The following is a 27,838-nucleotide window of genomic DNA, read 5'->3' on the forward strand; positions in this document are numbered from 1 at the left end:
ATATCCGAAAATTTTATTTTCATTTTTTTCAGATATCCGAAAATATCCGAAATATCCGAAAATATCCGAAATATCCAAAAAAATATCCGAAAATTTGTATTCGGATATCCGAAACTATCCAAAATATCCGTTTTTGAATAAGAAAAAAATAATAAAAATTAAAAATTAAATAAAAAGTTGGATTTTTGGATATCCGATTCACTATCCGAATCCGTATCCGGATAGTGAAATCTGGTATCCAAAAATTTCGGATATCCGAATTTTCGGATATCCGGTTTTGAACACCCCTAGCCAATACGAGTTCTTTAAGGGTCTATTTTGCGTTTGTACAAATGGTTCCTTCCAGTATTACTTGCTCATCTTTCTTTTTGCTTTCCCTTTTGGTGGACTAAGGGAGGAAGTTGTTACCACTTAGGGTGGGGTTGGAGTTGTTTTTTGTAAACATGATTAGGTTTGGGTCGTGTTAAAAATCCTGGGCTTTGGCTCATTGGTTATGGAAATGAAGGAAGAGTCCTGACCGAAAGGTCTTGAGTTTGATTCCCGATCCACCGGGGTTTTACCGGCTCTGCATTGTCGTGCCCTTGGGCGGGTGCAGGGTCGGGTTTTCCCAGGAATTGGTGGCATGGTGGGCTAGGGGCTCCGTGCGTGCAGGTTGGGCTGCCGCGGGCTACCTTTCGGCCAATGGGTGCCGCGTAAGGAGTACCCGGCGATTCTTATGTTGGACGTTAAAAAAAAAGGTTTGGGTCGTGTTCCGAAAGTAAGTTGTTGGTTCCAACCGAAGAATGTGAAAGTTAAAAAATCCATGTGAGGGCGGTAACAAGGATTCAATGATCATCTCCCCCAACGCGGTCCTCCCTTCCTTATACAGATTGTAAATGGTTTATTAATTTCATACAAACATATAATAAAATCAAAGGGTCAATGAGTTAGTGGTAGAGTGGTAAGTGAGAGACTTGGTGTTTCAAGTGACCTAGGTTCAATTTCTGCCCCCAGCATTTAGTTTCTGTGGCACCTGGTGATGATGTGAGACTAGGCATGTAGGCGGTGATCGCTAGTTCGATCCTTGAACTGAGCGGATTTTACCTCACTATAATGTCGTGTGTTTGGGCGATTGTTCACGGGCTTCGGACCTAGGTGAGGGTTCTCCCCGGTTCGAAAAACGAGTGTATCGCGATATGATGAATTTCGCTAGAAGTCCATTTTAAGGATCCGTTTACCGTTTAAAAAAAAAATCAAAGGGTCGTTCACACTACACAAGAAAAGTTTCATTTAAGGACAAAAAAAAAAAAAAAAAATCAAAGGGTCGTTCACACTTCACAAGAAAAATTTTATTGAAGGACAAAAAATAATCAATGGGTCGTTCACACTACACAAGAAAATTTTCTTTAGTGACAACGAGGATAACTTAGTAGCACGGCGTGGACTCTCGGGTCCTCCACGGAAGCCGGTTACCGGCATAGACCGTTGACGTTTGATAAAGCTACCTAACACCCCTCCAATCATACTCTTCAATCAAGGAACATTTTAAACATAAACACTCCTTCCCACTTGCTGGTATTCATTACAACAAAATATGAAGTCACTATTTCAAGCTTACCATTTACTCATCTTATTTTCATTAACAGAAACCACAATCGCCACAGCAGTTCCTAGATATGCCAAGCCAGGGTGTAACGATACATGCGGGAACGTTAGAATTCCATACCCATTTGGGATCGGAGCGAATTGTTCTATCAACAAATGGTACGTCGTCGATTGTCACTCCTCGACACCGTATCTGTCTGCACTCAACCAGTTAGAAATCTTGGGTGTAAATTTGGAAAATCAAACAGTCACTGTTAATACGCCAAAGATCTCCTATTGCCAAAACCCGGTTCCGAATAACGGTCTGACCATGAGCGTTGATCTTGGTGGGAGCCCTTTCCTGTATTCCAAATCACACAATAAGTTTGTTTTTGAGGGGTGTGGTAATGCTGTCATGATGGATAACGGAAGTCGAGTGCTCACCGGGTGTGCCACGAATTGTCTAGGTGACTTTGTTAGCGACAGAAATAAGTGTTTTGGCATCAGTTGTTGCCAGACCACAATTCCTCATTCTCTCCGACTGTACAACGTTAACATCACTGGGGATAATGGATATGACAGAGGTTGTGGGTCTGCTTTTTTGGTGGATGAAAATTCATATGTTTCAGAGGAAAATAGTTCTGATGTTCCAGTATCACTTCTTTGGACTCTATCACAAGGTGACATTGATCAGGTAAGTTTGTTATTACCCACTTGATGTAGATCTGGGTAATGGTACTACATTAAAGTCATGAAACTGCCCCCCTTTTTAGTTGTGTCGGTTTCAATAACGTCTCTCTCGGGGTATGCAGTGGGTGGTTTGGTTTGGTTTGGTTTTAATCCCAAACGAACCTAAACCGAAATGTTTGGTTGTTAGCTTTTGCATTAGTTGTGGGTTGGTTAACCGTATGGGTGTTTGCTTACTAATTTTGTTTTACTTTAGCATATAAGATCACAAGCCAAACCACATGTTGTTTTGGAGTTGCATAATTTATTCTTTTATTAATATCAAATATGCTAAATCAAAATATAGCAAATTCTTGGCAATGGAGTGAGATAATTTACAAGCTTCTGACTGCCATTGTGGAACAATACACACAACTTCTGGCGTGTTTGATGAAACACTATGATTTCAACATTCAATCTGAATGAAACAAAGGCTCGGTTTTGACATGGATGCAATGCTAAGGTCATCAAAAATATTTTATGTATTGGTTATGCCCGTATGCCACACACAAAAACAAAAACTGAACCACCATTTCGGTTAATCTTTTATGGCTTAATTGAACCATCGCTTATTTGTTTTTGTTGGTTAATGTGGTTATTTTGCTCACCCCTAGGTAATTTCATTCTTGTAGGAGGTTGGGAAGTTTACTCCGGCAATAAAGCGTGAATTTGCTTCATTTGTTGTGAACTCTAACAAAAGAGGTAATCTCGAGTAAGAAAGAAAATGATGAGATTATTTAACAAAAAGTGTTCAAGCTTACCATTTACTTCACTTGTTTTCATCATCAACAGTGGTTCCAAAATACGCCAAGCCAGGGTGCAGTGATATATGCGGGAACGTCAAAATTCCATACCCTTTTGGAATCGGTGGTGATTGTTCTGTCAACCAATGGTACATCATTGAATGCAACTCCTCGACGCCATATCTATCTGCATTTGGCCACCTCGAAGTCTTGGATGTAAACACCGCAAATCAAACAATAACCGTTAATACACCAAAAATCTCAGCATGCCAAAACTCTATTAGGAAAAGTAGCAAGACGATGAGCATTGATCTTGGTTTGAGCCCCTTCCTGTTTTCCAAATCACACAATATATTTGTTTTTGAGGGGTGTGGGAATGCCGTCATGATGGACCAAGGAAGTCAGGTGCTGACAGGGTGTTCAACAAACTGTCACAATGGCAGTCGTGGCGATAGAAACAATTGTTTCGGCATTAGCTGTTGCCAAACCACAATTCCTCATTATCTCAAGTCATACAACATTAACATAACAAGGCAGGCTGGAGATGATAGAGCTTGTGGGTCTGCCTTTTTGATGGATGAAAATTCATACGTTAAGGGTACATTTTCAGAGGAAAACAGCTCGTATGTTCCGATATCACTTCTTTGGACCCTCTCAGAAGATGACATTAATAATGTAAGTTGTTATTACTCACCGGGTACACTTGAGGTAGATCTCGGTAATCGTACAACAATGAAGTCTTGGAAGTGCCAGTTTTTTGAGTTTTTTTCAAATTATAACTTTCCACAAGGAAACCCTTATGTAGGTGATGGACTCAATGGTATGTAACTTTATGCATAGTTAGTATTTACTTTTTGTTTATTTGATTTTTTTAACATGGACTTTTGTCTTTCTCTTGGGGTTTTTAGATACAGAAGATTGTGCAAGGTGCAAGGATGATGGAAGTTACTGCTTATATGACACAACATATTATTATGATGCCGATTACTTAATAAAATTAAAACTCAGTTGTATTGGCACCCAGCTTTCTTCCTCAGCTAAAGCCCCTGCTAATGCTGAGGCCCCTGACTTTGAAAAAGTCCCTAAGAATGATAAAGTAATCAAATCAAGCAAAACATCCTTGGGTCTTATTCTAGGTAATGCCTGTTTTCTCTACATGTAATCATATATTATTAAAAATCTTTTTTGTATAGACATTTAGATAATAAACATGTAAGACAGAAATATGTATTGTTCGGATTCACCATATTCATATCATCCAAATGATTTTTGTTCGGATTTTATTACCCGTTCCCCATTTTCAGTTTGGTTATTTGATTCGGTTTGACGTGTTAACGGTTTTTCAAATCCAATCATTGATAATATAAGAATGTTTTTCGTGGTTTTATAAAATGGAAAAATAGTTTTATAATTTCTTTTACAATTTCTGTTGATTTGCTTCAACTCTATTTCCGTATACGTGTATGAGATCTCTAATGTTTTTTTAACTCTTATATCTACATTTGTTTATCAATCTGAAAGTGTATCTTACTAGAACCTGGAAATATTCAGATATCGCAAACAGTATATATATAGGAAGGTTCAGGATATTTGCTAATTTTCATTCATTCAGGTATTAGCATAAGCATTGGTGTACCTTTTGTTGTGGCAACCAGCTACATATTATACAAAGTGATCAAGCAAACAATTGCCAGGAGACGAAGAAAGAGATTCTTTAAACGGAATGGTGGTTTACTCCTAAAACAACAACAAGAAGCTGACCCATCTATAGTTGATAAAACTATACTTTTCACATCACATGAGTTGAAGAAGGCCACGGACAATTTTAACGAGAGCAAGGTTCTTGGCCGAGGAGGCCAAGGTACTGTCTATAAAGGGGTGTTAGCGGATGGAAGGATTGTAGCAGTCAAGAAATCTAAAGTATTTGACGAAAGCCAATTAGAGCAGTTCATTAATGAGGTGGTCATTCTTTCGCAAGTCAATCATAGGAATGTGGTCAAATTATTGGGATGTTGCCTAGAGACAGAAGTTCCAATGCTGGTTTCAGAATTCATTCCAAATGGTACTTTGTATGACCGTCTTCACAATGATGACTCCCCAATTTCTTTGGAAACAAGATTACAAATAGCTACAGAAGTTGCAGGAGCACTTGCTTACTTGCATTCGGCAACTTCCCTTCAAATATATCACAGAGACATTAAAACTACTAATATTCTTTTAGATGATAATTATAGGGCCAAAGTTTCTGACTTTGGAACTTCAAGATTTGTAGCAATTGATAAATCTCATTTGACAACCTTAGTCAAAGGTACATTTGGTTACTTAGATCCCGAGTATTTCCAATCTAGCCAATTCACTGAAAAGAGTGATGTTTATAGTTTTGGAGTTGTTTTGGTTGAACTTTTGACCGGAGAAAAGCCGATTTCCCTTGCTAGATCTGATGAACATAGAAGTCTGGCTACTCACTTTATGCTGGCTATGGAAGAAGGATCTGCTATGTCAATTTTTGATGCAGTGGTGATTAACGAGGGTAGTAGGGATGAGCTTCTGGCAATAGCAAACCTTGCGATGCGATGCTTGAATCTGAATGGAAGGAATAGGCCAACTATGAAAGAGGTAGCTAATGAGTTAGAAACCATAAGAACGTCACACATTGCTTCTACGGCTCAAACTAGTATGGAGCTGTGATACAGGGCAAGGAGTTATTGATGGTAACGTATATCAATTCATAATCAACATTCTTGAGGTTCAGTGACATCATTATTCAATAAGTTAAATTGATGTAATATAGTTGTTGAGTATGTAAGAGAACTCTTATGTAAACGTACAGTTCAGTTTTCGTTAGTAATTTTGTTGTTTAGGGGAGTGGGGGTGGTCACTAGTGATAGAATTCCATCACTCAGAGGCATCCAATCAAGTTCCGCCATGTAATCAACCACTATTCTATCACTCACAAGCCTTTTTAGTGGCGGTGGTCATCACTAGTAATGGAATTCCATCACTCACAACTTTTTTTTATTTTTATTAAATTAACCTGCAAAAAAGCCAACTTCAACTAATTTATTATTACCTAAAAAATATTAAAAATATTTACTCTCACAAAAACCCCCATCTTCCTCATTTCATTTCACTTTCATCACGCAGAACTAAATTGGTGAAGTTGGTCAACACGTGTCAAACATGCGGTGGATCCAGAGCTTGATACATTGAAGTTTCACGCATTAATAATACAACGCGTTTTACATTGACGCGTGATATATCATGGGTGGCGGCGGTCTTTTGTCCCACCACTCCTGATGGTGCATCATCACGTACCGCCCCGTGTGGCCTTAGGCTTGATTTATGCAAACTGCATGCAATATGTTGCCTCAAACTAGTCCTATGAGGTTTGCTCTTTGGCCATAAACTAGATATGCAAATCGTATGTACTTACGCAGTTACGCTGGTTTCTAACAGCAGGTATTGCTTCTATATAACCTATGTTTATCCATTAATTATCGTGAGTAATATTTAAAGAATTGCCACACAACTAGGGTTGATACTCTCTCAAAAGTGGCAACAATAATTTTCCAGCCAAGCTGCACTTGTTCATATAAAGTTCTAGCCAAGGTGAACTCTATTGTTGGCTTGATTGTATATTTTGATTTTGATTTTTTATTTAGCCCAACCAATGAGAGCCTAATACCTAATCCAAAGTCTGTCACCAACACCTTAAATTCTTGATATTTTTTTTTAATAAATATTGAGTCAAAAAGAGTGAGTTCAAGCTCATTCTTCATGTCTTCGAGCTGACAATAACTCAACGCTTTCAACTTGTGAAAAACCTTGGTACCCTACACCCAACCATGATTTTGTAACATGTAGTACATATAAATTATAATAATTGATGGGGTCGCCTTTTTTTGGTGTTAGGAACTTTCACAAACTAGCGTTAGATTTTTCGGGGTCAGATCGGGCGACGAAAATAATATAATACAATTTCTACTTTAGGTAGCTTATATAATATGTTTAAATGCTGTATGGTTTTATATTTTTCTTAATCTTGTTGCATTAGATTCCAAAATATTGTATGCTTTTATATTTTTCTTAATTTTGTTGCTTTAAATTTGATCAATATATGTTCGCAGAAGAAAAAAAACAAGTAAAAAAATTCAAAAATCTAGACATTATTATTTTAATTAATTAATCATACATTTATCAGCTTTTAGCTTTTGTTAATAGTGATTTACAATTTTAGAAACATAAAGTACAACCTTGAATTTTATATGATAAGAGTAATACATGACTTTTGTCTTTTATTTTATAGATTGTATTGCAAGTTTTTTCCTTTATTTATATATCAAGTTTCAGGCAATATCCTTCGTTTTTAAAATTGATAAGTTTTATAGTTAGAGGCTGTTTGGCAACCTCTGAATGGGTAAATGTTGAACTAGTAAGAGGTCTGCATGGATGGGTAAGAGACTCTGAACCAGCACTTGCTGAACCAAAAAGTGCTGTTTGATTGGACCTCTGAATGACTATGCACAATGACTACTAAACCCCTCTGAACTATTTTATGTTGAATGAAATCTATGTGTTTGGCCAATGCTCCCGAATGACCAAACAAAATGATGAATAATTATAAAAGCAAAATACTTAACATCAAATAGAATCCAAATTACACATGAATCCTTCAAAATCCAAATCCATGAAAACATACTAAAATTTAAATACAAATTAATATTTTGCGTGCAATTTTAATTTTAATCATTTCAAATTAGTTGACTAGCTATCTGGTTACGTAAAGTAGCCATATACTCCATGCCTTGTGAACATCGTGAACGAACTAACAATCACTTTCTCCGCCTTGTACACCTGAAAACACAGTGTTCTCGCCGTAGTCCATAAATAATTGATCTTGAATGTTGCATTTCCTTAAAAAATTATGGATGGCGAAACACGCAATAACTATGTCCCTTTGTATTGGAAAAGAAAAGGGAGCCATTCGCTTTAGGATTGGGAATCTCGCCTTCAAAACACTATATGAGCGTTCAATAACATTTCTGAGTTGTGCATGAGCATGATTGAATCTTTCTTCTTTAGTTAACGCACGTTGTCATCGAAAATCAGCTAACCAGTACCTCATATTACGGTAAGGAGTCATAAATCCACGAGTGTTGGTGTATGCGGCGTCACAAAGATAATATTTATCTGTAAACGTTAGTATCAAAACTATTACATAAAAAATAGATAATTTATTAATAACCAAAGTTCATATGATTAAAAACCTGGTGGGGGGAAGGAAAAACCGGAAGTCGGGTTAAGTGCAACTTCTTTTAAAACTCGTGAATCATGTACAATCCCCTCCCATCTGGCCCATACAAACGTGAATATCATGTCAAAATCACAAATTGCTAAGACATTTTGAAAGCATTCACCCTTTCTTCTTCCCCTGTAAGGAGTCTGTTGATGAATAGGCACGACTGCATGTACAAGAGTTCCATCTAACCCACCTATTGCTCCAGGGAATATTTGTTTTAGCTTTCTATGTTGTTCTGAGGTATTTGCGATTGCATTAGAAGATGTTGGATTTATAACTTGTCTTGCAAAATTCATCAGTGCATTTAGGACTCATGAAAACATCTATGAATTGTTTATGTTGAGTGCTGAAACCTTCGTTTAACCATTCGAAAACGTTCATTATGGCCTATGACTGTCAAAAACATAGCCAACTTTTCTTCAAAGCTTGTTGACCTACTACTTTGCAGCCAATTTTTTTCTTTAAAATGATTGCACAATAGTACAAATGCATCACGTGAAAGACGCATCAACTCATGACACTGTGTAGAAGATCCATGCAACAATTATTGTGTGTATGCATGACCAGTTAATGCCGAATTCAGGTCTCTTATCATTTGATTTCTTCTTGAGGCTAACTCTTTCCAATACCAACAAAGGAAAAGAAAAACTATAATCTCATCGTCCGAATCCATAGGCTACCTATCATAAACATTACAAGATATTCAAGATGAAAAAAGCATACATATCATAACGTAAAAAAAGCAACCATAAGATAATATTAAAAACTATCGATAACATAACATTCACAAATTTCTATAAAAAACATCCATAACATAATTGTCCATAAAATGCTATCTAGAAAAAAAACATCCATAACATAATTATCCACAAAATGCTATCTAGAAAAAAAACATCCATAACAAAAACAGAATGCGTGCAACAGAATCAATCCATAACATAACACTCACAAAAATCCTATCAAAGCAATCCATACTTCGCCCCCGCATTTTTAATCCCTAGCTCACAACTCTCCGACTGAAGTTGTAATCACACTTTCCTAATATCAGCACTTTCACCAGAAATCAAAAGCGTTGTTTGGTATTTCACATCTAACTATCCCCATCCCATTGTCTCCAACTTCTCCATGCATGCATCTATATCATTAGAAAGATTGTGTTTCTCAATCAACATCTTCGCCACCTTGGTGATACAGTCCCCAACTTCTTGTAATGTTGTCTTATCTTTTCGTTTCTCCCCTTTTTTTAGACCGAACGGATGACTCATCCTCATTAACACCTTAAGTCGGGGGTTCCATTTGAGTGCACACGATATCCTCAATACCATTTAAGTTGTGTTCAAACAATTGAACACAAAGTTCAGGGTAAGAAAGGGGTGCACTTCTCAAAGCTTCAACGTATTTGTTAGACTGTGTAAAAAATATTATAAATATTATTGAAATATATTTCATAAATATTACTTAAAAAATACCTTGATCTCTATTTTCCATTCTTCTTCTGACAAGTTAAAGGTGTTTGTTACGTGATTAGAAACGTAGCCGGTTTTGTTTTTAAGCTTTTTCCACACACTAGTGCATGTGTTCGTCTAATTTCTTTGGATCATTTGATTACGACTTGGTTCGTATCAATTGGTATCAGAGCCGCCGTGATCCCCCTTCGGACCTATGGCTGCTCAACAACTATCCAAGCCCGAGTTCCGCAAATGAAGGGAATCCTTTGCGAGACTTGAGTCCCGGTTTGAAACCGTGTTTTCCGAGCTTCTATCAACCCGAAATGCGTTCGAAGATCGCCACATCCCTACATTGCCACCGACAGCTACCGCTCCCACGCCACCACCGGTTTCCGCCACAACACCACCCACCCCATCAACTGCTGCCGCCTCACCACCATCAACCGCTGTAATCATACTACCTCCAGCAGTAGTTACACCGCTACAAAAACCTGCAATACCATTAGTCACTCCGTCAACCACGCCATTCCTTTCTACAGCCATGCCTAAACCAACACCCACATTGAGAGAGGCAGACACTCCATTTTCACGTACTAAAACGAAGTCACCGATCTACCCAAACGCCCTCATGGTTAGCATATAGTCAAGCCTCCACCATGAGCTCACCGGTGAATCCCGGGTCACCGTTCAAAGACACGTTTTTGCAAAACGAATGGAAGCCACCATGGTGCATTGTTACAACTTACTCGTATGCCACCGGAAGAACCGAGTGGCGGCCTCCATGGATTTTCACCCGTATCGTGTCCAGATTCTTAACCTTGTGGACAAGGTTGCTTGAAGTCGGAGGTAATGATGTGTGCCATGAAACCCACGAAGTGGTCCATCATGCATTTACATTATTTTAATTTAATTATATTTACATGTATTTCTTTTATTTGTTAGTTTAGTAGTAGATAATGGGTTAGTGGGTGGTTAGATTATTTACTAGTTTCATCAAGTTATGTACAACCTATATAATGGCTTTAGGTGTTTAGAGATTATTATGAATGAAAAATTATGAACTGAGTCTAAATTCTCTCTTAAGTTCTTTCGGGCTTCCATCTAATTTCTTTGGATCATTTGATTACGACTTGGTTCGTATCAGGTTTGTTAGCAAGGGTCCATTAAAGGCCAATATATGAAAAAATGGGATCACTGGTGGGAATTTTTGAAGTTGGGACCTTAGGATTATTAAAATCGATTATTGCTTTTATTAAATAATAATAAGTCATAATAATAAAAACTATAAAGGTCTTTGGATCCTCTGAGACGTTGATACAAGCCCGAGCAGAGCCAATACTAGGGGTGTTCAAAACTATCCGTATCCGAAAATACGATCCGAAATATCCGATATCCGAATCCGAAAAATCGGATATCCGAAATATCCGAATTTTTCGGATTCGGATTCGAATAGTGATTTTCAAAATTTTCGGATATTTCGGATATCCGAAATATCCGAAAATTTTATTTTCATTTTTTTCAGATATCCGAAAATATCCGAAATATCCGAAAATATCCGAAATATCCAAAAAAATATCCGAAAATTTGTATTCGGATATCCGAAACTATCCAAAATATCCGTTTTTGAATAAGAAAAAAATAATAAAAATTAAAAATTAAATAAAAAGTTGGATTTTTGGATATCCGATTCACTATCCGAATCCGTATCCGGATAGTGAAATCTGGTATCCAAAAATTTCGGATATCCGAATTTTCGGATATCCGGTTTTGAACACCCCTAGCCAATACGAGTTCTTTAAGGGTCTATTTTGCGTTTGTACAAATGGTTCCTTCCAGTATTACTTGCTCATCTTTCTTTTTGCTTTCCCTTTTGGTGGACTAAGGGAGGAAGTTGTTACCACTTAGGGTGGGGTTGGAGTTGTTTTTTGTAAACATGATTAGGTTTGGGTCGTGTTAAAAATCCTGGGCTTTGGCTCATTGGTTATGGAAATGAAGGAAGAGTCCTGACCGAAAGGTCTTGAGTTTGATTCCCGATCCACCGGGGTTTTACCGGCTCTGCATTGTCGTGCCCTTGGGCGGGTGCAGGGTCGGGTTTTCCCAGGAATTGGTGGCATGGTGGGCTAGGGGCTCCGTGCGTGCAGGTTGGGCTGCCGCGGGCTACCTTTCGGCCAATGGGTGCCGCGTAAGGAGTACCCGGCGATTCTTATGTTGGACGTTAAAAAAAAAGGTTTGGGTCGTGTTCCGAAAGTAAGTTGTTGGTTCCAACCGAAGAATGTGAAAGTTAAAAAATCCATGTGAGGGCGGTAACAAGGATTCAATGATCATCTCCCCCAACGCGGTCCTCCCTTCCTTATACAGATTGTAAATGGTTTATTAATTTCATACAAACATATAATAAAATCAAAGGGTCAATGAGTTAGTGGTAGAGTGGTAAGTGAGAGACTTGGTGTTTCAAGTGACCTAGGTTCAATTTCTGCCCCCAGCATTTAGTTTCTGTGGCACCTGGTGATGATGTGAGACTAGGCATGTAGGCGGTGATCGCTAGTTCGATCCTTGAACTGAGCGGATTTTACCTCACTATAATGTCGTGTGTTTGGGCGATTGTTCACGGGCTTCGGACCTAGGTGAGGGTTCTCCCCGGTTCGAAAAACGAGTGTATCGCGATATGATGAATTTCGCTAGAAGTCCATTTTAAGGATCCGTTTACCGTTTAAAAAAAAAATCAAAGGGTCGTTCACACTACACAAGAAAAGTTTCATTTAAGGACAAAAAAAAAAAAAAAAAAATCAAAGGGTCGTTCACACTTCACAAGAAAAATTTTATTGAAGGACAAAAAATAATCAATGGGTCGTTCACACTACACAAGAAAATTTTCTTTAGTGACAACGAGGATAACTTAGTAGCACGGCGTGGACTCTCGGGTCCTCCACGGAAGCCGGTTACCGGCATAGACCGTTGACGTTTGATAAAGCTACCTAACACCCCTCCAATCATACTCTTCAATCAAGGAACATTTTAAACATAAACACTCCTTCCCACTTGCTGGTATTCATTACAACAAAATATGAAGTCACTATTTCAAGCTTACCATTTACTCATCTTATTTTCATTAACAGAAACCACAATCGCCACAGCAGTTCCTAGATATGCCAAGCCAGGGTGTAACGATACATGCGGGAACGTTAGAATTCCATACCCATTTGGGATCGGAGCGAATTGTTCTATCAACAAATGGTACGTCGTCGATTGTCACTCCTCGACACCGTATCTGTCTGCACTCAACCAGTTAGAAATCTTGGGTGTAAATTTGGAAAATCAAACAGTCACTGTTAATACGCCAAAGATCTCCTATTGCCAAAACCCGGTTCCGAATAACGGTCTGACCATGAGCGTTGATCTTGGTGGGAGCCCTTTCCTGTATTCCAAATCACACAATAAGTTTGTTTTTGAGGGGTGTGGTAATGCTGTCATGATGGATAACGGAAGTCGAGTGCTCACCGGGTGTGCCACGAATTGTCTAGGTGACTTTGTTAGCGACAGAAATAAGTGTTTTGGCATCAGTTGTTGCCAGACCACAATTCCTCATTCTCTCCGACTGTACAACGTTAACATCACTGGGGATAATGGATATGACAGAGGTTGTGGGTCTGCTTTTTTGGTGGATGAAAATTCATATGTTTCAGAGGAAAATAGTTCTGATGTTCCAGTATCACTTCTTTGGACTCTATCACAAGGTGACATTGATCAGGTAAGTTTGTTATTACCCACTTGATGTAGATCTGGGTAATGGTACTACATTAAAGTCATGAAACTGCCCCCCTTTTTAGTTGTGTCGGTTTCAATAACGTCTCTCTCGGGGTATGCAGTGGGTGGTTTGGTTTGGTTTGGTTTTAATCCCAAACGAACCTAAACCGAAATGTTTGGTTGTTAGCTTTTGCATTAGTTGTGGGTTGGTTAACCGTATGGGTGTTTGCTTACTAATTTTGTTTTACTTTAGCATATAAGATCACAAGCCAAACCACATGTTGTTTTGGAGTTGCATAATTTATTCTTTTATTAATATCAAATATGCTAAATCAAAATATAGCAAATTCTTGGCAATGGAGTGAGATAATTTACAAGCTTCTGACTGCCATTGTGGAACAATACACACAACTTCTGGCGTGTTTGATGAAACACTATGATTTCAACATTCAATCTGAATGAAACAAAGGCTCGGTTTTGACATGGATGCAATGCTAAGGTCATCAAAAATATTTTATGTATTGGTTATGCCCGTATGCCACACACAAAAACAAAAACTGAACCACCATTTCGGTTAATCTTTTATGGCTTAATTGAACCATCGCTTATTTGTTTTTGTTGGTTAATGTGGTTATTTTGCTCACCCCTAGGTAATTTCATTCTTGTAGGAGGTTGGGAAGTTTACTCCGGCAATAAAGCGTGAATTTGCTTCATTTGTTGTGAACTCTAACAAAAGAGGTAATCTCGAGTAAGAAAGAAAATGATGAGATTATTTAACAAAAAGTGTTCAAGCTTACCATTTACTTCACTTGTTTTCATCATCAACAGTGGTTCCAAAATACGCCAAGCCAGGGTGCAGTGATATATGCGGGAACGTCAAAATTCCATACCCTTTTGGAATCGGTGGTGATTGTTCTGTCAACCAATGGTACATCATTGAATGCAACTCCTCGACGCCATATCTATCTGCATTTGGCCACCTCGAAGTCTTGGATGTAAACACCGCAAATCAAACAATAACCGTTAATACACCAAAAATCTCAGCATGCCAAAACTCTATTAGGAAAAGTAGCAAGACGATGAGCATTGATCTTGGTTTGAGCCCCTTCCTGTTTTCCAAATCACACAATATATTTGTTTTTGAGGGGTGTGGGAATGCCGTCATGATGGACCAAGGAAGTCAGGTGCTGACAGGGTGTTCAACAAACTGTCACAATGGCAGTCGTGGCGATAGAAACAATTGTTTCGGCATTAGCTGTTGCCAAACCACAATTCCTCATTATCTCAAGTCATACAACATTAACATAACAAGGCAGGCTGGAGATGATAGAGCTTGTGGGTCTGCCTTTTTGATGGATGAAAATTCATACGTTAAGGGTACATTTTCAGAGGAAAACAGCTCGTATGTTCCGATATCACTTCTTTGGACCCTCTCAGAAGATGACATTAATAATGTAAGTTGTTATTACTCACCGGGTACACTTGAGGTAGATCTCGGTAATCGTACAACAATGAAGTCTTGGAAGTGCCAGTTTTTTGAGTTTTTTTCAAATTATAACTTTCCACAAGGAAACCCTTATGTAGGTGATGGACTCAATGGTATGTAACTTTATGCATAGTTAGTATTTACTTTTTGTTTATTTGATTTTTTTAACATGGACTTTTGTCTTTCTCTTGGGGTTTTTAGATACAGAAGATTGTGCAAGGTGCAAGGATGATGGAAGTTACTGCTTATATGACACAACATATTATTATGATGCCGATTACTTAATAAAATTAAAACTCAGTTGTATTGGCACCCAGCTTTCTTCCTCAGCTAAAGCCCCTGCTAATGCTGAGGCCCCTGACTTTGAAAAAGTCCCTAAGAATGATAAAGTAATCAAATCAAGCAAAACATCCTTGGGTCTTATTCTAGGTAATGCCTGTTTTCTCTACATGTAATCATATATTATTAAAAATCTTTTTTGTATAGACATTTAGATAATAAACATGTAAGACAGAAATATGTATTGTTCGGATTCACCATATTCATATCATCCAAATGATTTTTGTTCGGATTTTATTACCCGTTCCCCATTTTCAGTTTGGTTATTTGATTCGGTTTGACGTGTTAACGGTTTTTCAAATCCAATCATTGATAATATAAGAATGTTTTTCGTGGTTTTATAAAATGGAAAAATAGTTTTATAATTTCTTTTACAATTTCTGTTGATTTGCTTCAACTCTATTTCCGTATACGTGTATGAGATCTCTAATGTTTTTTTAACTCTTATATCTACATTTGTTTATCAATCTGAAAGTGTATCTTACTAGAACCTGGAAATATTCAGATATCGCAAACAGTATATATATAGGAAGGTTCAGGATATTTGCTAATTTTCATTCATTCAGGTATTAGCATAAGCATTGGTGTACCTTTTGTTGTGGCAACCAGCTACATATTATACAAAGTGATCAAGCAAACAATTGCCAGGAGACGAAGAAAGAGATTCTTTAAACGGAATGGTGGTTTACTCCTAAAACAACAACAAGAAGCTGACCCATCTATAGTTGATAAAACTATACTTTTCACATCACATGAGTTGAAGAAGGCCACGGACAATTTTAACGAGAGCAAGGTTCTTGGCCGAGGAGGCCAAGGTACTGTCTATAAAGGGGTGTTAGCGGATGGAAGGATTGTAGCAGTCAAGAAATCTAAAGTATTTGACGAAAGCCAATTAGAGCAGTTCATTAATGAGGTGGTCATTCTTTCGCAAGTCAATCATAGGAATGTGGTCAAATTATTGGGATGTTGCCTAGAGACAGAAGTTCCAATGCTGGTTTCAGAATTCATTCCAAATGGTACTTTGTATGACCGTCTTCACAATGATGACTCCCCAATTTCTTTGGAAACAAGATTACAAATAGCTACAGAAGTTGCAGGAGCACTTGCTTACTTGCATTCGGCAACTTCCCTTCAAATATATCACAGAGACATTAAAACTACTAATATTCTTTTAGATGATAATTATAGGGCCAAAGTTTCTGACTTTGGAACTTCAAGATTTGTAGCAATTGATAAATCTCATTTGACAACCTTAGTCAAAGGTACATTTGGTTACTTAGATCCCGAGTATTTCCAATCTAGCCAATTCACTGAAAAGAGTGATGTTTATAGTTTTGGAGTTGTTTTGGTTGAACTTTTGACCGGAGAAAAGCCGATTTCCCTTGCTAGATCTGATGAACATAGAAGTCTGGCTACTCACTTTATGCTGGCTATGGAAGAAGGATCTGCTATGTCAATTTTTGATGCAGTGGTGATTAACGAGGGTAGTAGGGATGAGCTTCTGGCAATAGCAAACCTTGCGATGCGATGCTTGAATCTGAATGGAAGGAATAGGCCAACTATGAAAGAGGTAGCTAATGAGTTAGAAACCATAAGAACGTCACACATTGCTTCTACGGCTCAAACTAGTATGGAGCTGTGATACAGGGCAAGGAGTTATTGATGGTAACGTATATCAATTCATAATCAACATTCTTGAGGTTCAGTGACATCATTATTCAATAAGTTAAATTGATGTAATATAGTTGTTGAGTATGTAAGAGAACTCTTATGTAAACGTACAGTTCAGTTTTCGTTAGTAATTTTGTTGTTTAGGGGAGTGGGGGTGGTCACTAGTGATAGAATTCCATCACTCAGAGGCATCCAATCAAGTTCCGCCATGTAATCAACCACTATTCTATCACTCACAAGCCTTTTTAGTGGCGGTGGTCATCACTAGTAATGGAATTCCATCACTCACAACTTTTTTTATTTTTATTAAATTAACCTGCAAAAAAGCCAACTTCAACTAATTTATTATTACCTAAAAAATATTAAAAATATTTACTCTCACAAAAACCCCCATCTTCCTCATTTCATTTCACTTTCATCACGCAGAACTAAATTGGTGAAGTTGGTCAACACGTGTCAAACATGCGGTGGATCCAGAGCTTGATACATTGAAGTTTCACGCATTAATAATACAACGCGTTTTACATTGACGCGTGATATATCATGGGTGGCGGCGGTCTTTTGTCCCACCACTCCTGATGGTGCATCATCACGTACCGCCCCGTGTGGCCTTAGGCTTGATTTATGCAAACTGCATGCAATATGTTGCCTCAAACTAGTCCTATGAGGTTTGCTCTTTGGCCATAAACTAGATATGCAAATCGTATGTACTTACGCAGTTACGCTGGTTTCTAACAGCAGGTATTGCTTCTATATAACCTATGTTTATCCATTAATTATCGTGAGTAATATTTAAAGAATTGCCACACAACTAGGGTTGATACTCTCTCAAAAGTGGCAACAATAATTTTCCAGCCAAGCTGCACTTGTTCATATAAAGTTCTAGCCAAGGTGAACTCTATTGTTGGCTTGATTGTATATTTTGATTTTGATTTTTTATTTAGCCCAACCAATGAGAGCCTAATACCTAATCCAAAGTCTGTCACCAACACCTTAAATTCTTGATATTTTTTTTTAATAAATATTGAGTCAAAAAGAGTGAGTTCAAGCTCATTCTTCATGTCTTCGAGCTGACAATAACTCAACTCTTTCAACTTGTGAAAAACCTTGGTACCCTACACCCAACCATGATTTTGTAACATGTAGTACATATAAATTATAATAATTGATGGGGTCGCCTTTTTTTGGTGTTAGGAACTTTCACAAACTAGCGTTAGATTTTTCGGGGTCAGATCGGGCGACGAAAATAATATAATACAATTTCTACTTTAGGTAGCTTATATAATATGTTTAAATGCTGTATGGTTTTATATTTTTCTTAATCTTGTTGCATTAGATTCCAAAATATTGTATGCTTTTATATTTTTCTTAATTTTGTTGCTTTAAATTTGATCAATATATGTTCGCAGAAGAAAAAAAACAAGTAAAAAAATTCAAAAATCTAGACATTATTATTTTAATTAATTAATCATACATTTATCAGCTTTTAGCTTTTGTTAATAGTGATTTACAATTTTAGAAACATAAAGTACAACCTTGAATTTTATATGATAAGAGTAATACATGACTTTTGTCTTTTATTTTATAGATTGTATTGCAAGTTTTTTCCTTTATTTATATATCAAGTTTCAGGCAATATCCTTCGTTTTTAAAATTGATAAGTTTTATAGTTAGAGGCTGTTTGGCAACCTCTGAATGGGTAAATGTTGAACTAGTAAGAGGTCTGCATGGATGGGTAAGAGACTCTGAACCAGCACTTGCTGAACCAAAAAGTGCTGTTTGATTGGACCTCTGAATGACTATGCACAATGACTACTAAACCCCTCTGAACTATTTTATGTTGAATGAAATCTATGTGTTTGGCCAATGCTCCCGAATGACCAAACAAAATGATGAATAATTATAAAAGCAAAATACTTAACATCAAATAGAATCCAAATTACACATGAATCCTTCAAAATCCAAATCCATGAAAACATACTAAAATTTAAATACAAATTAATATTTTGCGTGCAATTTTAATTTTAATCATTTCAAATTAGTTGACTAGCTATCTGGTTACGTAAAGTAGCCATATACTCCATGCCTTGTGAACATCGTGAACGAACTAACAATCACTTTCTCCGCCTTGTACACCTGAAAACACAGTGTTCTCGCCGTAGTCCATAAATAATTGATCTTGAATGTTGCATTTCCTTAAAAAATTATGGATGGCGAAACACGCAATAACTATGTCCCTTTGTATTGGAAAAGAAAAGGGAGCCATTCGCTTTAGGATTGGGAATCTCGCCTTCAAAACACTATATGAGCGTTCAATAACATTTCTGAGTTGTGCATGAGCATGATTGAATCTTTCTTCTTTAGTTAACGCACGTTGTCATCGAAAATCAGCTAACCAGTACCTCATATTACGGTAAGGAGTCATAAATCCACGAGTGTTGGTGTATGCGGCGTCACAAAGATAATATTTATCTGTAAACGTTAGTATCAAAACTATTACATAAAAAATAGATAATTTATTAATAACCAAAGTTCATATGATTAAAAACCTGGTGGGGGGAAGGAAAAACCGGAAGTCGGGTTAAGTGCAACTTCTTTTAAAACTCGTGAATCATGTACAATCCCCTCCCATCTGGCCCATACAAACGTGAATATCATGTCAAAATCACAAATTGCTAAGACATTTTGAAAGCATTCACCCTTTCTTCTTCCCCTGTAAGGAGTCTGTTGATGAATAGGCACGACTGCATGTACAAGAGTTCCATCTAACCCACCTATTGCTCCAGGGAATATTTGTTTTAGCTTTCTATGTTGTTCTGAGGTATTTGCGATTGCATTAGAAGATGTTGGATTTATAACTTGTCTTGCAAAATTCATCAGTGCATTTAGGACTCATGAAAACATCTATGAATTGTTTATGTTGAGTGCTGAAACCTTCGTTTAACCATTCGAAAACGTTCATTATGGCCTATGACTGTCAAAAACATAGCCAACTTTTCTTCAAAGCTTGTTGACCTACTACTTTGCAGCCAATTTTTTTCTTTAAAATGATTGCACAATAGTACAAATGCATCACGTGAAAGACGCATCAACTCATGACACTGTGTAGAAGATCCATGCAACAATTATTGTGTGTATGCATGACCAGTTAATGCCGAATTCAGGTCTCTTATCATTTGATTTCTTCTTGAGGCTAACTCTTTCCAATACCAACAAAGGAAAAGAAAAACTATAATCTCATCGTCCGAATCCATAGGCTACCTATCATAAACATTACAAGATATTCAAGATGAAAAAAGCATACATATCATAACGTAAAAAAAGCAACCATAAGATAATATTAAAAACTATCGATAACATAACATTCACAAATTTCTATAAAAAACATCCATAACATAATTGTCCATAAAATGCTATCTAGAAAAAAAAACATCCATAACATAATTATCCACAAAATGCTATCTAGAAAAAAAACATCCATAACAAAAACAGAATGCGTGCAACAGAATCAATCCATAACATAACACTCACAAAAATCCTATCAAAGCAATCCATACTTCGCCCCCGCATTTTTAATCCCTAGCTCACAACTCTCCGACTGAAGTTGTAATCACACTTTCCTAATATCAGCACTTTCACCAGAAATCAAAAGCGTTGTTTGGTATTTCACATCTAACTATCCCCATCCCATTGTCTCCAACTTCTCCATGCATGCATCTATATCATTAGAAAGATTGTGTTTCTCAATCAACATCTTCGCCACCTTGGTGATACAGTCCCCAACTTCTTGTAATGTTGTCTTATCTTTTCGTTTCTCCCCTTTTTTTAGACCGAACGGATGACTCATCCTCATTAACACCTTAAGTCGGGGGTTCCATTTGAGTGCACACGATATCCTCAATACCATTTAAGTTGTGTTCAAACAATTGAACACAAAGTTCAGGGTAAGAAAGGGGTGCACTTCTCAAAGCTTCAACGTATTTGTTAGACTGTGTAAAAAATATTATAAATATTATTGAAATATATTTCATAAATATTACTTAAAAAATACCTTGATCTCTATTTTCCATTCTTCTTCTGACAAGTTAAAGGTGTTTGTTACGTGATTAGAAACGTAGCCGGTTTTGTTTTTAAGCTTTTTCCACACACTAGTGCATGTGTTCGTGGTGTTCTAGATGAACACGATGAAGATTGTTGTTTCTCTCTTTAAAACAACAACTTTCTCCTCCATAAAACTTCATCTTGTAATTGTTCACCCACTGATCCGAATTGTTTGCTTTCTCTTTTCCATTAATGGTGAAAGGAATAGAGAAGAAGATAGAGAACTATGAGATCTAGATAGAGAATGTTATAATGGAGAGAGAATGCTATAAAAGTAGAGAATACAAGTTTCAAGAGAAGTACTATGAGAAGAGAGAGACATGTATATGTACTAAAATACCCCTTAAACCACTTTTCAACATAAAGAAACTAATATATTTAAATCAAAATAACATCTTATTTCTCCAACCATTAGATCATCTAGATCAATGGTCATAATAAGGTTTACTAGGTTTTCTCACCCCAAATAAGTTTTCTATTTATCATTTCCCTATATATATATATATATATATATATATATATATATATATATATGTAAACGGGATCAGGAGAAAACGCCATAAAGTGTGAGAACGGTGAGAACGCATCCTGGCCCAACACGTGGCGCGGGATAAGATCAGGGTGTGAGGGGCTTTTTTGTCTTTTCAATCTTCTTTATTTCCCAATTTCGTGTAACATGTTGCTTCATTTTTGCGTCTAATATTATTTTGGCGTTAACTATATTCATTAACTACTTGGCGTTTTATTTTTCTTGGATCTGTCACATTGAATTAATTGTTTTTGTGTCACATAGATAATCTTCTTGGCGTTTCTGCGTTTCCCATGTCAATTTTTTGGTGTTCGTGGCCTTGTTAATAATTCATTACGATTCATTAATATTTTTATAAGATTACAATAAGACCAAATGAAAACAAACTTCTTCTGTGTATGGGATTACATCAGAGATGTAGCCATGGCTTTGTTCATCACTTTCTTAAAATTCATCATCATCAAATTTTTGATTGGCGTATAACGCCATCACCTCATCTGTTAAGGCTGTAACACTTCTCATCTTTTCAGGATTTTGGTGTTTTGTTTTTAATGGCGTTTAGTAAATTATTGGTGTTTTTAATAATACATTGTTTTGGCATTTTTTTTGGCGTTTTATATAGTAACAAGGTGCTTTGCCAGCATACGTTCTCACATTTTTCATACTATTAGGCGTTTAGTGTTTGTAGTTTTTGGCGTTTTTATATAATAATGTATTTTATTAGTATAGAATAGATAATTAGATAAAAAAACAATAGAAAAATGAAAAATAAATAAATAAATAAATAAAAGAAGATAATCTAATTTCTCATCCAAATCTTCACCGTCAGCAGCCTCTTCTTTTTGAATTTGTTTTGGCATTTTAAACCTTTGAATACCTTAGCTAGATGTCAATTTTCCTACATAACGTCCGTCTTTTAGACGAAGTTGATTAGTGGCATCCTGTATTTTGGTGTGATATATTCTTGTTTGATGACATGTAATTGAAGATCAACTCCTGCTTGGATGCTATTATAATATTGGAGTCCAAAATAACATTTACACTGGCGTCGATCCCTTCATGCCATGCATGTATTCATCAAGAACAAAGCTCACATGATGACATATCAATGTCATCAGTCTCTTTTTCTTGAATATTTGTCCGTCTCATTCAGCAAAAGCTTATAGAGATACCCACCTCAGAGAAGAATCCATTCAATGAAACTTCATGCAGAACAATACTGGATATAGAGAAACGAGCTTTGCCATCTATGGTTTTTTAACTATTGTTTTGGCGTTTAAAGTGAGTGGTTTCTAGGAAACATGGCGCTTGTTTTCTGGGTGTGATCAATTGATTGTGTAGAGACCTCTCTCTTATAAGATGTTTTTGACACGTAGTTTAGGCAGGATTTTTGTTATAATAAATGATAGTAATAAAGTAAATATTTTCAGTTACTATGTGTATTTAGTATTTTGTTCAGCTTTATCAGTTTAAGGTGATAGACATCCCATCTTCCAAGTTTGGCGTTTTTTAACGGCGTTATGCAGACTAAGATGACAAAATACAATAACAGAGAAAATATTAAACAGGAAAAATATTTTTTTATTTTTTTGGCGTTTTGTAAGCAATAACCTTTTGTAGTATTTTTTGGCCTTTTGAAACTAAATGGAGAAATATAGCATTTTATTATCTTAAAAAAAGATACACATAAGCAAACCAAAAGAAAATTAAAATTAAAACTCCTCGTCAGAAGGTACTTTATCTGAGAAGTATCCATATATCACTTCATTCGTCTTCTTCCTCGGAGTCTTCATCTAGACTTTCATCCATGTCATCACTTTCACTTTCATCGGCTTCTTGTTGTTGAAGATTCTGATGCCTCCATTTGAACATGTCCTGTATCAACGCCATTTTTAAGTCCATGTATGTGTTCAAACAAGTGGCGTTGTGCAATTCTTCCATGAACCCAATCCCCTTCTTTGTCATGATGTCTTCAAGCAGGTAGTCTGGATATAGAAGAAACGAGCTTTCACTACGTCAAAACTGGGCTTTAGCCACACTTTTTCAAAAACAGACCTGCCACACATTTGAATAAATGTGTGGCTAAAGGTCATTTATAATATTTTAATACATTTTTGGCCACACAATTTTTTATTAATGTGACTATTGTATAATAGTTCAAGACCATTAGCCACACTTTTCGAAAAAAATGTGACATTTACTAGTCAGTTTAGCCACAGCTCGAAAAGTGTGGCCAAATGCGACCTACTGCCACGATATTTGTTTAATTTTTTAATTCATGTGACGAAAACACATTTTTTCAAAACCTTTGGTCACACTTTTACTAAAAAAAATGTGACAAGCACTAGCCACATTAGAAAAGTGTGACTAAAAGTTACTAACTATCAAAATAAGTTTTAAATGTTGTGACTAAAAGATAATACATAAGGTCACTTGCGAATTTGTGTGTGGCCAAAAGTGTAGTTTTTATTAGCCTCTTGTAAGTTTTCATGTGCGATTAACAGAGATGACTACAAGTAATCTATACCATTTTTAGTTACCCATAAGATACACCAAAAAATTCCAATTCCTCACTCATCCCTCCATCACCTACATCCTTTTCACTCTGTCTACCCATCCCTCCGCTCCAGTGCCTTTGCCTGCAACCAGGTAACTCTGCCCCACGCACTAGTCCAAATTCTAAAATTAAGAACCCTAGGTTTATGGAGGAAGACGATGTAGTAGTTTTATATTTCTCTGCGACCAGGGATGAATCTGAAGACGAAGATGATGGATCACCAGTCGTGTGTCAGTAAAAATTGTAGAATGTGGAGCTTCATTCTTTCAACAATCAAGCTCTTTTCTTTGCTGAACTTGAATGAACAGATTTGGTTTCTAAATTGGTATATTTTCCTTAATATTTTGAAGGATTGTTTGTGGGTTGTTTCTTTTTTTTTCCCAATTTGAACTTTTAATAGTGTTTTTGGTGTTATGTTTTGCTGAAGAATTTCATTCTTAATACTTTATTTGTTTCCATTGATGTATGTTGTTAGCTTTGCTATTAGGGTTTGTTGGTTTGCTATTTCCATTGATGTATGTTGTTAGCTTTGCTCATGCCTTTAGTCATTTCATACCAGTAGTTAGTTACATTCTTATACAAGGGAGTGTTTTTATTATGTATTAAGTAGGCAAAAAGAACTTATAAAAGCTCATGTTGTCTCAAAAGCAAGACCCAGAGAGGCTCTCATTTTTGGGTGCCTTGAACTGATTTCAGCCGAAATGACGTCCCTCTGTTGCAGTGGCCTTGTTTAGGTCAGTGGTTTTGTTTATGTCACTAGATAGAAACTCTTTCTGTTAGATAGGTGACTTAATGGTAGCCTTGTGAGATTAATGAGACATCATTTATAATAACAGTACTAGGATGCTTATAAGTTATAAACAAGGACTAGTGCCTTCCTTTTTACACTTATAGCATATCATTAGTAAATTTGTTGGCTCTTCACTCTTGTTTGTGTATTTACACTAGTTATCTCGACTTGCATTTCAGGTTTGCAGGCACCCTTTTTCGTTCTCACCCGTATATGCCGAAAACGCCCTTGCAAGGCTTCCTTTTCACGTGCTGCATTTCCTTCTATGTCTCAGTTTTGTGCTTTGCATATTGCCTATGGTCATACCATTTGTGACTCTTTGGGTATGGCGTCTCTCATATGTTAGGAGTTATAATGAAGCCCAGGGACTGTTGTTGAGTCATATTGCCATCGCTGAAATTGTTACCAACCTCTTTAAAGGGATCTTATTTTCTGCATATATAATGTATGATTTTCTTTGGTCCACATTCTTAAGGTACTCTTTTAGACATGTTGCTGGGGTTGGTCAGATGATTAGAAGATTTGTAGGATATGTTGTAGCTAGATGGGAATTGCAAGTTGCTCGTCTTGAGCAGATGTTTAATGGTTTGGATGATGGGGGGTGGTGCTTTCGATGAGCTAGTTGGCATTTAGGGCCGTGTTATTCACTTGGTGGAAAATACTTTCACTGTGAGTAATTTATTTTGTTGACCTCTAACTGTGCACGAAATGAGGGTTGAAGGGACATTTTGTATCTTTTTTTAAGCCATGTATACAGTATGCTAATTTTGTACATCTTTTTATGTTCAGTTGTCTAAATTCGCCTTAGCTTTCGTTTCTGTTCCTTTTATCTTTCTAGCTATTAAAAATTAAGTAAATTGTTTTCTATCATTCTGAAGTACTGTGTTGATTCTCTCTGTAGTTTCGTTTTTTTTCCTTTCTATCTGGTGTTTATACAGTTTTAGAACTATAATTTTTTTTCCTTTCTATCTGGTGTTTATACAGTTGTATTTATTATCTGGTAATGACATTTCCTTTCTTTCACCATATGTCTCTGTATACCAAATCTAACAGCATCTATAAATCATCACCAAGCATTTATAGACATGCACCATGTTATCCCCCAGTTGAGTTGAAATGGATATTTTTTTAATGTGAGTTGAAATGGTGTCGAAATTGGTGGGCTAGGAATAGGGTAACGAGTTGAAATGGATACTATTTTAGCGTGAGTTGAAATGGGTCTCTGTTAGTTAATGCGTTAAACATAATCACAAAGAATGCCATACAATAATAATCTATTGTGACCCTTTAGGTGATTTTTGATTTGGACGTGAACCCTTTGACCTGTTCTTTTTTAGTTGACCTTACTGATTTTACTCTTTTGACCGAATTAGAGATAATGGGCTGAAATTGCTATTTCTAGCCAACACTTGCTCTGAAGAACTTCATTGTTATATTGGTTTTCAAAATTTATCACCTTTTGTAGTCTATGGTCCCATCTTTACTTCTTTTAGGATCCACATGTATATATATATGCCAAAGTGGAAGCTTAATAGATTTTAGTTCAGATGGCTTAAAGTTATAATTGTTCTAGTTTCTTACATAGTGTGTTCATAATGATAAGCAACAAATTGGTTGAATTTGGTAGGAAGTTGCATTGTTAACTGGTGGTTCACATGGATATGTTGTTGGGCACATTTGCCTGAAGCACAGGTTCCATCATTTTCTTGTGTTAATTATTTTTAAATGATGAATTTACGTTTAATTAGGTAGTTTAATCAAAGTGTTTTGACTACCTCAATAGTAACAGAGTAACTTGTGATGAATGATAGATTGATATTGGATTTCCTATTTTGCACCTAAATTAAAGTCAAAATTCCAAAAAAAGAGCAAACTATATTTTTTTTGGTGAAGTTTTCCTTTTATGGAATATTGGTTATAACGCACATGATTGGTTAAATGTTACAGGTGATATGATCTTGCAATCGAATCAAGTGTAACTTCAGTACCCGGTGAAGAGTTTTTGGGACAACGTTCAAGCGCGATGAGCGTTCAGCAGAACTAAGAGAAAAGCAATCTTTAGTATAATTTTTTTTTTCTAATTTTGAGTGAAGTTTGTAGATAGTTGAGGCTGTTTGTTGCAAGGTGGCTCATCTCCAAAAAGAACTGTATACTCGCTTTATTTTGCGGTCTAAAACCTAAACATCCGAACAGACATAGTTTTGGGTTAGATGTCACCACTTACTTTATGTTGGACTTTGTTTATACACACCCAATTACTAACCTTTGGGTCTTAGGTTTTTTGTTTTCATTGTATTTAAAGAAATATATATATAATCATTTTTGTATCTTGTCTTTGATCCCATATAAGATTCATAAAGATTATACAGGTAATTTTTTCTCTTTTTTAATTTATTTAAATTTTAGTTTGGTTTGGTTCCTATCCTAAACTCCCCCTTTAAACGATAATGTCAACTAAAAATACACCTTTTAAGCTTGTTTACAAGCCCAACCTAAACCTAACAATAAGCTTGTTTAGTAAACGAACGCGAGTCCAAGTTTCACTTATCGAGCTCGCGAGCCTAAACGAGTCTATTGTTTATATTCTTTTTAATTAGTATATTAATTAATAGATAAACGCTCTCACAAGTTAATCAAGCTCGAGCCCGAGCCTGCTCGGGTTCGGCTCTGCAAATTTTCACCCTTGAAATGTCTTCATGGACCATAATGGGCCTTAATGGATCACAACGGACAATAGTAGGTCACATATGTCTTTATTAACCATGTCGGGTCTTAATATATCACAACGGAAAATAGTAGATCATATACGTTTTAATGGACCATATTGGTCCTTAATGGATAA

General features: G+C 36.4%; 2 protein-coding genes and 1 long non-coding RNA gene across 5 annotated transcripts; all 3 read left to right on the forward strand.

Moving 5' to 3' along the window:
• Positions 1-1,335: 1,335 nt before the first annotated feature.
• LOC110911981 (wall-associated receptor kinase-like 8) lies at positions 1,336-5,938 on the forward strand. Its single transcript, XM_022156642.2, has 5 exons — positions 1,336-2,257; positions 2,922-2,991; positions 3,082-3,852; positions 3,941-4,168; positions 4,645-5,938. Exons 1-5 carry the CDS (start codon positions 1,574-1,576, stop codon positions 5,718-5,720), a joined length of 2,829 nt encoding a protein of 942 aa, XP_022012334.1. The 5' UTR covers positions 1,336-1,573; the 3' UTR covers positions 5,721-5,938.
• Positions 5,939-12,605: 6,667 nt separating this feature from the next.
• Positions 12,606-17,208, forward strand: LOC110911980 (wall-associated receptor kinase-like 8). Its single transcript, XM_022156641.2, has 5 exons — positions 12,606-13,527; positions 14,192-14,261; positions 14,352-15,122; positions 15,211-15,438; positions 15,915-17,208. Exons 1-5 carry the CDS (start codon positions 12,844-12,846, stop codon positions 16,988-16,990), a joined length of 2,829 nt encoding a protein of 942 aa, XP_022012333.1. The 5' UTR covers positions 12,606-12,843; the 3' UTR covers positions 16,991-17,208.
• Positions 17,209-24,140: 6,932 nt separating this feature from the next.
• On the forward strand, positions 24,141-27,326 carry LOC110911979. 3 transcript variants are annotated; one of them, XR_002577552.2, is made up of 3 exons: positions 24,141-24,531; positions 25,176-26,688; positions 26,944-27,326. It is a non-coding gene; the product is annotated as an uncharacterized LOC110911979 (long non-coding RNA). The 3 variants fall into 3 exon arrangements; XR_002577553.2 differs by having other exon boundaries at positions 24,152-24,531; positions 25,176-25,665; positions 26,944-27,224; XR_004882322.1 differs by having other exon boundaries at positions 24,154-24,531; positions 25,176-25,441; positions 26,944-27,224.
• The last annotated feature ends 512 nt before the right edge of the window (positions 27,327-27,838 follow it).

This window comes from Helianthus annuus, chromosome 15 (genome assembly GCF_002127325.2).
Source record: "Helianthus annuus cultivar XRQ/B chromosome 15, HanXRQr2.0-SUNRISE, whole genome shotgun sequence".
Lineage (NCBI taxonomy): Eukaryota > Viridiplantae > Streptophyta > Magnoliopsida > Asterales > Asteraceae > Helianthus > Helianthus annuus.